Source organism: Pagrus major, chromosome 16 (assembly GCF_040436345.1).
Source record: "Pagrus major chromosome 16, Pma_NU_1.0".
NCBI classification, from domain to species: Eukaryota; Metazoa; Chordata; class Actinopteri; order Spariformes; family Sparidae; genus Pagrus; species Pagrus major.
The window spans coordinates 1,909,750-1,921,882 of NC_133230.1; the positions used below are offsets into that span (position 1 = coordinate 1,909,750).

The 12,133-nt window shown below is 44.1% G+C and overlaps 1 protein-coding gene across 2 annotated transcripts in view; it reads right to left on the bottom strand.

Annotated features, from left to right (window-relative positions):
* Nucleotides 1–315: 315 nt before the first annotated feature.
* Nucleotides 316–12,133, bottom strand: part of arhgap5 (Rho GTPase activating protein 5) — a 53,279-nt gene continuing 41,461 nt past the window's right edge. For both annotated transcript variants that reach the window (XM_073483511.1, XM_073483510.1), the window contains exons 5-7: nucleotides 9,178–9,309; nucleotides 4,852–4,957; nucleotides 316–2,400 (exon numbers count right to left, since the gene is read on the bottom strand). In XM_073483511.1, the coding sequence (XP_073339612.1) occupies nucleotides 2,082–2,400; nucleotides 4,852–4,957; nucleotides 9,178–9,309 (557 nt within the window). In that variant the 3' untranslated portion in view covers nucleotides 316–2,081. The remainder of the gene's footprint in view (nucleotides 2,401–4,851; nucleotides 4,958–9,177; nucleotides 9,310–12,133) is intronic.

Genomic DNA, 12,133 nt, shown 5'->3' on the forward strand with positions numbered 1-12,133 from the left:
ACGATGACGCTCGCTCAGCACGTGAACAGAAACAAACTCAGGCCGTTACTAAACTCAGCCTCGTTTCTTTGTCTCTCCGTGTCGTCGATGAAGAAAAGCGATGAGGGATGTTTGATCTTCTCTTTCAATCAAAGAGGAATTAAAAACGATCCGTCATTAAACCCCTCCCCTCCACACACACACACACACACACACACACACGCATTCACACACACACCATCAGAAAATAAAAAAGATGGTTTCAGTTACACCATCAGATCAACAAAGAAATATGATTATAGCTTCTGACAGATTATACAGTCCAGTACCCCGTGGTATTTCACTAAATCAGCAACCTCTGCTGCTGATAAATTTATATATATATATACTTATATATACTTCTTTCCTCTATTTAGGGAAAACTATTCAACATATAACCAAAAATATGATATTAAGAGTCGATTTCTTGCATGACAGAAAAGAAAAAACGAAACCTCTCGTAAGAGTTTTTTCCCCTTAAAACCGAAAAGATTCAGATAAAACGATGCAGATCTGAACAACAGCTCCTGTTAGAGAGTTTCATTTCATTTTTTTAAACTTTAAAGTTCTTTTTTTTTCACTAAGTGGCAAAAAACAGAGACATGCAAAGTTTTAGTTTCCAACAAACCAACAGAACAAAAAACAGAAATGACAGAGTGGGATGTCCGTCCGTCATCCAACACGGAAGACGCCTCCTCGAAGCGAAACAGATCCAGATGCATCGTAGTGGTTTTTTCTCGCTCATGTGCCGTCACGGAGGGTCGGAGGGGGAGGAGGGTCGTCCCTTCAGATCGAGGGGACGTCGGTCGGTGCATTTAAGAGTTAGAGGCTAAAGAGACGAGACGGTTAGACTGAAGGTTTGTAGTGAAGTCCGTAAAAGTCTGATCTCTCGTACGGAGCGTAACGAGTCCGTCGGTCCACGTTTTTTCCCTCCTGAATCCCTCCTTCCCTCTGCAGAGAAGGTACAAACTGGCTGCAATACAGACCACAGGTCAGTTCACACAGATCACACACACCATCATCATCACACACACACGAACACACAAACTGGGTAGAAATCAGACGATACAAAAAAATATTAAAAAAAGAAAAATGATAAAACATAAAACTACGCAAACAGACATGAAGTTGGCGAGTGGGACTTTTGACACAAATCGTGCATGTGCTGTCCGGTCAGGGGGTTCGTTTTGTTTTAGTCTTTTAGTATTTAAAACAGAAGCCCCCCCCCTTCATCCTCCCCAAGACTAAAAATAATCCACAATATCTCATTTTTCTGCGAGGCGTCGAGTTCACAGCTCCACCGTTTGTACGTCTGGTGTCGAAGGGAAAGTTCTGGCATCGAGTTCGTCCCTCGCTTCCTCTTTATTTTGGGTCGAAGGGCAGCAAAAAAAAAAAAAAGAAGACAAAGAAATAATTTCCTGTGCCGAAATGTGGAGGAAGACTCCGTGAAATCCTTTCAGCCAGCAAACAGTCGGTCAAACATCGAACGAGTCAGTCTGTCAGAATCAGGAGTGTCAGGTCAGTGATGCAGTCTTGGGGACTCTAAGTTTTAACTTCCCTTTTCTCTCGTCGTGAGCAGGGAAAAGGTGGGCGGGTTTGAGGGGGACGTGCTGAGGACCCCAGTGTGCTATTTCCATCAGGGTGAGTTAGAGTGTAATCTTTATTTGTCCCAGAGTCCCCAGAGTCCAAGTCCGACCCTGCTGAACGATTAGTGTTATGTGCCAAATCAAATCAGTTCATTCATCGACTGGTTTCAGTCTTCGTGTCATAAAAGGGGCAGTCAGATCCAAAAGTTACTTCCAAAAGGTGACGTCCGATTGTAATTCTCTAATCCAGGATTTACCTCTTGAGCCGGTCTCACAGATTAATCCAACAAACGGTCGATGTGTCTCTAAAAGCTGACAAACAGCTGCTGATTCCTCAGAACTTATTTTATGTTTTATTTGAACGGCCGACCAGCGTTGTGTAGAGAAGACGACCTCCAGGCGATCGTCGGCCCAAAGCAGCTGGCGGCGCACACAGTCAACCCCAGACTTCATTTCCCAGCATGCTCCTGCAGGCCGTTAGATGAGCGGGTCGGGGTGCAGGGTGTGTTGGATCTGCTGCGGCTGCAGGGGCGGCGGCAGCTGCAGCGGCAGCAGAGCCTCCACCATGTTGTGGCAGTGCGGCGGCGGCGTGCCCTCGCTGCTCGAGCTCTCGGCCACCTCGCCGCCGTGGAAGAAGTAGTCGCTCTGCACGATGAAGGACTCGATGACGGCCTGGTTCAGCTTGGTGGTGGACAGCGTGTCCTTGTTCTCGAAGTCCGGCCGCATCAGAGTCGGCCAGAAGCAGATGGAGAGGTTGTCGGCCGTCATCAGCGTGGTCTTACTGTGCTGGCTCACCCTGCAGGAGGAGACGACGCAGGGAAATTAGATTTATAATTATATTTCGACACTGCAAGATCATTTCTGTGCAATACTGTCATTATAGTATTATAGAGTATATCTAGGAGCGTCTGAAAGTCTATCCGAGTATATTCCCGGGAACGATGTGTAACAGACGCCACCAGGAGGCAGAGATGCTGTTTTGTTGCAGAGTCTGTCAGCTGTGATTTTTGTCTGGATGGAGCATCAGCTGCTCGGCGAGCTTCCTCCTCCAGCAGCTGACTGGTTGTTTGAAATCAATAACTGATGAAGTGTGACATCATGATTAGGCCGCTGATTCATTAAGTTAATTAAATTAATGACAGCTGTCCAGCTTGTTGGGCTGATGTGTTGAGCAGGATGAAGAGAAGCGACAGGACGGATAACGCAGCACCAGATCTCATCTGATTAATCACCAATTAAGACAAAAACAACAGCTGAGAGACTCGTAGAAACAGAGCTGGATGAGACGCTGTCGCTGTCATCGATTTGACGTACAGATTACTCAGCAGATCATAATCATGGCTTGTCAATTTACTGAGAGGTTTTTCACATTGTGGGATGTTTCTTGGCATATTTCAGCAGAAAATCCTGATGCAGTTCAGTTATTTTTAGCGTCCTTCTGCAGGTTTCTGTCCAGTATCATCCTGTGTTGCAGCAGCTGCTCACATGAACAATATTTCTTCCTTCTGGTTCTGATTTTGGGTCAACTTCTTAAATCGGATGGGATCAGGAGGGTCTGGTGTTGTGTGACCTTGTCGGATATTTTATCTCTTTTGAGTGTTTGATCAGCTCCCTGTCCAGACGATGGTATCCATCGTCGTCTTCGTTATTTAAAACAACACTTCAGGCTTTTAAACTGATTACAACCTGAATATTAGGCTCGGTGTGATCACAGCGACCACATCCCCTCCTGAAGGCTGTAATATTCTCTCTTCTACCGTCAGCGTCACGTCTCTTTGACTGCCTCTCATATTAGCTGTGATTGTTTTGCTTTGTCAGACATTTTCCAGCCGCTAACAGGCCATTTCCTCTTTATATCTGTCACAGTGCAGCTCTGCTCTGATGACACGCCGCTGGCAGCTGTATTATTAATGTTTTCTACTTGTTTCAGATCCTCTAATATGACTCCTACCCTTGTCATGTTTCTGTCTGCAGCAGAAGTTGAAGCTCTGCAGAGTGGAAGTCTTGTTTTTACCCTCTGGTGCACCTTCATCTGCCACTTCTTTTAAATCTTTAACTACTTATTTTCTTGTTTCTGTTGCAACTTTAATACCTCTAAATGTCTTATTTCTACAGTGTGTCTATGCAGCTGTGAAGCACTGTGAATCGCCCTGTGTCTGATTATGAATAAAAGTTTTAGGATGAAAATATATGAAAATGTTCCTGCAAGAGGTCCGATGAGACAACGTTGTTTCAGCTCCTGGTTCTTCTAGAGAAATAGTTTAAAAACTACGACGACATAGTCAATGTAAAGGAAAAACTCTTTTTTCCACCCTTGACGTGCAGTCGTGGTCGTGCACCCTCCTCAGACGGGGTTCATGCCACAGCTACAAGATTTCAGCCTATAAAAAGGTGTGAATAATGTCTTTTCAGATAAATTTGGGGTCTCGGGGCTTCAGGAGACTTGGATTACAGCAGACGAGCTGTATGGAGCCATTTTGGGAATTCATTTTGGGTTCGTTTGTACATTAAAGAGGACGTTATTTACGCTCTTTTTAAAGCTGAAATCGTCAAACTCTTCAAACGCGACCGCACGTAACGTTTTTTTCAAACCATTTTATGTTTTTTTAAGGTCAATCAATCAAGTCTTTGAATGCTGCGACACTGTTTTTCTGTGAAGCTCCAGAAATGTTTTGTGGACGACGAGACTTCACCTAAAGTGAGCAGATAATGACTGAACTTTCATTTTTAGATGGACTGCTCCTTTAAGAATGAAGCACTGTGGACAGGACAGAACCAGGAGACGCTGTTTGATCCATGATTCTTCTTCTCTGACACTAATTCAGGCGTGTCTTTGACTTCGCCTCGGCTCTGATCACTCCGCTGGATGTTTTCACAGCAAATTAAACTCATTGGAAACGTTCAGCTGCTGCCAGCGCTCAGAGGCTCGATGTCGACGCCGCGTCGTTTACATCCTGCGACGACTCAGATGTTTTTAAGTCTGAATGAAGGGCACCTGCTGTGATGTGTTCACTGTCATCACAGGTATGTGTGCGTTCCAGCGTCGAGGCGTTTAGCTGCTGATGGAGCTTCATACTGAGGATTTCTCACACATGGATCAACAACATCACACTGACTGAGGAGGGTGTGTGTTCATTCTGCACACGGGCTAAACGTGTGTGTGTGTGTGTGTGTGTGTGTTTAAGTACCTCTAAGCTTTGTGTGTGTGTGTTTACGTTTGTGTGTGCATGTGTACTTGAGCTCTTACCTGTTGAGGTGTGTGATGATGTATTTGAAGACCTGGTAGTTGACTGGAGGGAACTTCTTCACGATCTCCCGCAAGACCTGCAGACGCTCGATGTAGTCCACGATTTCTGACACACACACACACACACACACACGCACGCACGCACACACACGCACGCACACACACGCACGCACACGCACACACACACACACACACGCAGGGAGAGAAGACAGAAGGCGTTTTACATTTTACACACACTCTCTCTTGGGAACGGAAATTATACTCTCTGGAAAACAAAAGGCTGAGATGCTGCCAAGAGCAACTCCCACGCTGTGCCATACACACACACACACACACTCACACACTTATACACACACTCACACACACACTCACACACACTCACACTCACTCACACACACACTCACACTAAGCCTTGTGGGCAGAAGTGATACTATATAATTTTTAAGCTGCATCACGTCTTTCTCTGCTGGCTTAAATGAAAACAGTTTTCTGCAGACTAACAAAACAAACACGTCCAAACTGTTCAGATTTAATAAAGTCATACTGAGCTGTTTTATTATTTTTATTACTATTATGAAGCTACAGAGCTGAACAAAACTTACTGAACTCCATACTGGTATTTTCATAGTTTTCCTGCCTGTGGTGTTCGACAGATGTAACTTCGATATGTGAGTATTCGGTGTATGTGATGTTTTTGTCTGTGTCCTGTTTTTCAGATGTTTGTATGAATCAACATCTATTGATTCTACATTTTTGAGATGTTTGACACGCTGAGAGGGTTCGATGGTCAACCACACCTGGTGACAAAGACTCCATAAAGATCTGACCAGGAGGATTAAATCTCAGTTTAATCAATTAGAAAAGAGCGCACATCCAAGCTCGTTAAACACTCGGTGCTGGACAGAAGCTTAAGTGAAGAATATGAAAATAGAGTAAAGCTCTTCTTCAAACACAAAACAGGTGCAGAGGGTCACCTGACAGGTCATATCAGTACAAATACACATGAAATACAAGATGCAATATCATCTACACTACCTAAATAAACCATAACAAGATCATCAGGTTGTGTTAGCGTATTTCTTGTATTGTTGTTAATGTTCATGGGAGCGTTAACGACAACTTTCCAGGACGTGTTCGGAGACTTTCCACGACCTAATAACTGATCTTTTCTCCAGGTTTGATTGTTTGTCTTTCCCTGCGCTCCCTCATCGAACAAGTTTTGCTCCATCGTAAGATGGCGGGCTGCAATGATCGGCTTGAATCTGTTGATTGGTTTTAATCAATTAATTACAGTTTGAATATCCAAAACTATCATAAAACTGTATGCTTGGGTCAGCCTCCCGGAGAGGGAACCGATTCATGTTTTTAAATTTCTGAGCAGCGTAGCCTCGTGTTTGAGAAGATGTAATGAGCAAACATTGAGGTTTACTTGATGGATATTGACTCGTTGATGATTAATTGATTGGTTTCTTTCTTCCTCTATGACAGTAAACTGAATATCTTTGGGTTGTGGACAAATCAACAAATGTGAGGACGTCATCTTGGCCTTTGGGAAACAATGATCGTTATTTTTCACTCATTTTATCGACCAAACAGTCGACTTATCAATAAGATAAAGAGGATATTGTGAGACGAAAGGCTTTAAATATTGTTTTATCAGCTGCTAATGAGTCAGACATGTCAGAAAGAGAAAACTAAGACAAATGTAAAGCTGGTCGACGTGAATAAGAAGTGGCAGCAAAACCAACAAACACGCTGTTGTATTCCTGAAGAGTAAACCTTCTGTGATGTTTCCTCGACATCCTTCCTCCTCCCGAGAGGATCCGCCACTTTCCCTCCGGCGAAAGCTCGTTGGAGCTGAAACGCTTCGCTCACTTATTAAATATTTAAAGAGCAGATGTGAAATACGAGCTTTTACCTTTGGACTGTCACAACAAAGATACTTTAACACGACCGTGAACGTCCTTCGAACGCTGGAATATTCTCCAGGATATTCCAGACATTCCAGAACCAGCGGGAAGCCTTTTTTTTATATTTTTAGACGATCGCTTACAGCCGAGAACGTGACGGAGCTCAGATTTATTCATCCTGCGCATCATCAATCATCTTAACGAGGAGCCGACGGGACGTTTTGTGCCTCTAATGGCTGCGAGAGGTCAAAGGTCGTTAATCTGCGCTGCTGAATCTCGACATTAGCGAGAAATATAAGAGAAAAGAAACCACAGGACCAACTGAACAGTTTAATCCTCATTTATCAAAACACTGCATGCCGTCGTATATATCATCATATTAATGCTGTCTACACTGTGTTCCCACAATGCAATGGGCTCAATAAAAGTGATAAAACTATAAAGGATGAGTTCTGATGAAAATTTAATGATCCCTGCACCAGGAAGAGATGCTGCTGCCGCTACAGGCAAATAAAATATAGATAAAAAAGAGAAAACATGCTGAACAGAAACGTGTGAATGAACAATTCAGGATCTCAACCAGTGAAACTGAATCAGGTAAACAAAATGTCAAATGTTCAACATGAAGATGTGACAACAAACAACCCACAGTTACAATATTCATCTCTTTATTCTTTACGACTAGAAAACAAACAAAACAAGTAATTATCCATCCATTATCCAAAGCTTTCATTTATTTCACAACTCTACGGACGTATAACATTTTATTTAGAGGTTTTATTGGATTGGATTTATGCCTGCTGAGGAGAAATGGAGCTCTTCTGTCGGGGAAATTATAATTATGAGACGTAACTTCTGAGAAAATTACTGAGGAACTGCAGATCTTTAAAACCAGGAAAACACACTTTACTCCACTAGCAGGTGTGATGGAAAAACAGCATATGACACGATACGTGATCAGCAAACAAACCCGAGACCTGCAGCAACTGAAACGGACCCTACCTACCCGGGAAATAGACCCAGCTGCTCTGGTCCAACGACAGGCTGGCAGTAGACTTTTTCACTTCAACTTATTACGGAGTAAAGGTTGATTTCGCAATGTAATGGCTTTTAGATTGGGTCCTTCACAACGTCGCTTTTACTCTATTTGGTCTGCCACCGGGCACAAAGTGTCCCCTGACAGTGAAGGCAGCCTGACACCATTTCTATTTGCTTTCATGTCTCCATTAGAGACTAAATGAATGAATAAACTCTTGTTTTGTCCTGTGGAAAACGGAAACGATCCAGATGTCTTTGCAACAGCGGTGCCGATAATAAAACCACTTGGAAACGCGAGAGGAAAGTTGTTGTTTCCACTTTAACAAATGATAAACAGGCAAACCCATGACGACCTCCTGTCAAGATAATACATTAAAACCTGTCAAGTTATTTTTCCCAAGTAAAAAATGGCATCATGTTTAACGGAAGCCAAAAGTAAAGGAAGTAAAAAAAGGAAAAGGGAAATGATCCTGGGAGCGTCACAAAATCCTATCAACGTTTGCTGCTACAAGGAAAAAAGAGAAAGAAAGGAGGAAGAGTGTGTGTGCTGACACAAAGAGAGAAAAGCCAACGGGATTAAGAAACAAAAAATGAAAGTAAAAACAAGATGAAAAGAAGAAAAAGGAGTGACGGAGGGAAAGAAAAGACTGGAGAGATGAGAGAGAAGAAGAGTTCCTGCTTTATATGACTCATTTTCCAGAGAAGAAGAAGCAGCAGCACTCTCAGTAAGACACTCATTAAAGTGTGTGTGTGTGTGTGTGTGTGTGTGTGTGTGTGTGTGTGTGTGTGTGTGTGTGTGTTTGTACACGTTCGTATAAAATGTTTTTACATCTCTTGTTTTAACAGTGTGTGTGTGTGTGTGTATTTTTGGCTCATTAATCTGCTGTAGTCAGCTCTCTGCTGGTTTCAGCACTCAGCATCACTCACATGCAACCAGGAAACACACACACACACACACACACACACACACACACACACAGCAGAGAGTAAATGTCTGACAGCATCCTGGGGCTGAAAAAATCCTCTTAAAAGTGTGTGTGATGTGACAGAAAGCTGTGTGTGAACTTAACCTCTGCAGCCCTGAAGACAGCAGTTACTATAGACCAGAGGTTAACGGCACAGGTGTGTGTGTGTGTGTGTGTGTGTGTGTGTGTTTCCAGTGAAAACTGTGTCAACAGTGTATTTGTGTGTTTTTTCTCGTCTCTTTTCTGGGCCCAGAAAGATTCAGGGAGAAGACTTTTTTTTGGAGAATTTGGCAGACTCACAGATTCAGGTGGTGTAGACGGTGTGTGTGTGTGTGTGTGTGTGTGTGTGTGTGTGTGTGTGTGTGTGTGTGTGTGTGTGTGTGTGTGTGTGTGCGTGTTGTGTTCATCCTTACTGGCGGCCTCCACCAGCTCCGGGTGCAGACTGTAGGGGATCAGCGGGTCGGGCAGATCGGCGAAGAAAGCCTTCAGCGCTCCGGCAGCAGCGTTCACCGCCACGTCCATCGCCACGAAGTCGATGCTGTGATCTACAGAGACACACAGAGAGAAAGAGGGAGAGAGTTTGACTTTCCACCATCTGCAGCAGATTCACAAGGTCACTTTTCATGTTTTCTTCTCTTGTTTCGCAGCAGCTTCAGCTACAGAACGCCTCTGCATCACAAACAGAGCAAACAGGAAAACAGCTCCACCCAGAAGAGCTGCTGGATAACATGATCAAACTCACGCTGCTCTCGACTCTGCAGGACTCAAAATCCTCCAGTTTGACACTCACATTCTCCTCCAGCGTGCAGAAACACATTGCCGACTGTCTTTGGCTCTATTTATTCCTACATGGTCCCTATAATCAGTCCCAAATGACATAATTCTATGCATGACAAACAAAGCATAACCAATGTTAAGTACTGAGAGTTATTCATGAAAGAAAATGAGCAGACTCAGGAACAACTGTACACCGCCTGCCCGTCTCAGAGTGAATAAATAACGTGGACAGTCGGAGGATTGTTTTGCAAACACTTTCAACACCTTTGCCACAAAATTTGAGGACTCAGCAGAACGAAACAGCGAGTTCTCAACGTGTGATAAACATTTAAAACCGACCGGGACCAGCAGCTCCGAACAGGCTGAGTATGATGATGATGACGACGAAGGAGCAGCAGAACAGAACAGGGTTAGTTTGAGTTATTATTATTCAAGACATCAGAGGTCGAAATTCTCTGTTTCCTGCTTCTTGAATGTGAATATGTTCTGGTTTCTTTCCTCCTCTATGACCGTGAACTGAAAAAATTTGGGTTGGGGACACACGAGACATTTGAAGACGTCGCGTTGGGCTCTGGGAAACACTGATCGACATTATTTTTCAATAACTGTTGGTTGCACCTTCAGTGTGCTGCCGTGTTGTTTTCTGTGATGTGGCATGAAGAGACTCATAGTTCAGCTTCGTTTTGCAGCCATGGTGTCGCAAGATGATGAATAAATGAACTTCAGGCAGAACTGAGTGACGGTCGGTGCTGGAGGAGCCCAGTGTCAGATGTTTTAAGGTACTAACTCACAGAAAATACTAGAAAGAAAGCTTTTTATCTTTTACATATCATGTTCTTGTTCTACACATTTGGTCCCACAGATAAATAAATCATCTTAAACTGGGCTGAGGCATCAAGAGTCTGTCTTTTATCTTTGCAGTCTATATGATCGTCGAACAACACAACACACACGCTTCACACAAAAAAATCTTGTCATGGCTCCTCCTCAAGGCACCACAACAGAGCCCACTCTGGGAAGGACCGTCACAGAGGGATGTAACGTCTCTGTGAATCTCTGCAGACTTTCTTGTAACCAAAATGTTTGAATTATTCAATTATTAAAGTGGAAACAGACGCCGCTGTCAGAAAGACAAACAGATCGCTCGCCGTTTTCCCTCGGGTAACGACTGCAAACCAACAACAGGACAACATGTGAGTTTATTTGTTCATAATGGAGCCGCAGATTGAAACGGTACCAGGCCGACTGGATCGTGCCCAGTGACACGGAACAGCATCGTTAAAGCAAGTTTATCGGGAACCAATCAAAACAATCAATAATCACCATTATTAACCTGCGTCTCAGACCCGAGTCTTGATAACCCTCGCTGAGCCATTCAGATACGGGATATTTCCTGGGTCAATGCTTCAGTTTAAAAGGATTTCAAAGAGCTTGTGAGTATTTGTGTTGCAGCAGCGAGGCTCACAGCTGAGCTTTGTGTCCGAGCAGCCGAACAGAGCTGCTCTCTGATTGCAGCTAACAGAGGTTATCATCAGTCTGTCTGCAGGCACAGAGGCCCGAGTGTTTCTCTGACTGAGCCCGAACAGAACGCACGTCCACTTCAAACAACCGGTTTACTGCTCTGTTATTCCTGTCGAGAGAGGAGGGAAGCTCCGGTTTGATTTTATGTTGTAGCCGAGCAGGTCGGGTCATCTGATGATCAGACTGATGTCAGCTCTGCCATTAACCCCGAGTACAAATACTGCGTAATGACGGCGTATAAAAAAAAAAACAAATCGCACATCGGCCACCAGAGACTCGGGATGACACTGAAATATATATCACTTCCTGTTTTGACACTGGAACGGCCAATAGATGACGGGAAGGAGGAGAGAGAGGGAGGCGAAAAGGGAGAAAGAAAGAGGACAGAGCCCTGAGGTAACACGACAGCTGTCACACTGAATCTGAAAGGCTGCCAACACACACACACACACACACACAGTGGAAATACTCTCAAGGAAATAAAGAGATTGGAGGGAGGCCGAGAGGAGAGAGGAGAGAGATTTAAACAACAGGAAATGCACAAATAAAAGGAGGACAGAGAAGGAGGGAGGCGACGGCAGAGCAAGACAGAAGGAAAGAGGGACACGACTGAAGACGAGAGGAGGAGAAGAAGAGGAAAGAGGAGGAGAAGCTGTTGTTTAATGAAGTGTTTTTAATAAACAGCCAACAAATGCTGCTTCAGCCCAAAGCGTTAATGAAGCAGAACCACGGTGACCTCTGAGTCTCCACTCTGCAGCTCCCCGAGCAAATATATTCAAACCGTCTCCATAAAGAAACATCCAGAAGCAGCCGGCAGCTAACAGCCCACCACCCTCTCTCGCTGACAGAGGAGCTAATTGGCTGTAATGGTGCTTTTCACACAGACACGACCGAAGCTGCACAGAAATATGAAACTAAAGGACAGCAGCTGTAATCTCTCTGACAGCGCGATCCGTGTTTGATTTGTTATCTGGGACGATTTATCAGATATTTGTTAAAGACGCCATTTGGTGACATTTAGTTGACAACAGGAGACACCTGAGCTGACTGACTGGAGCCAGAAACACAAGT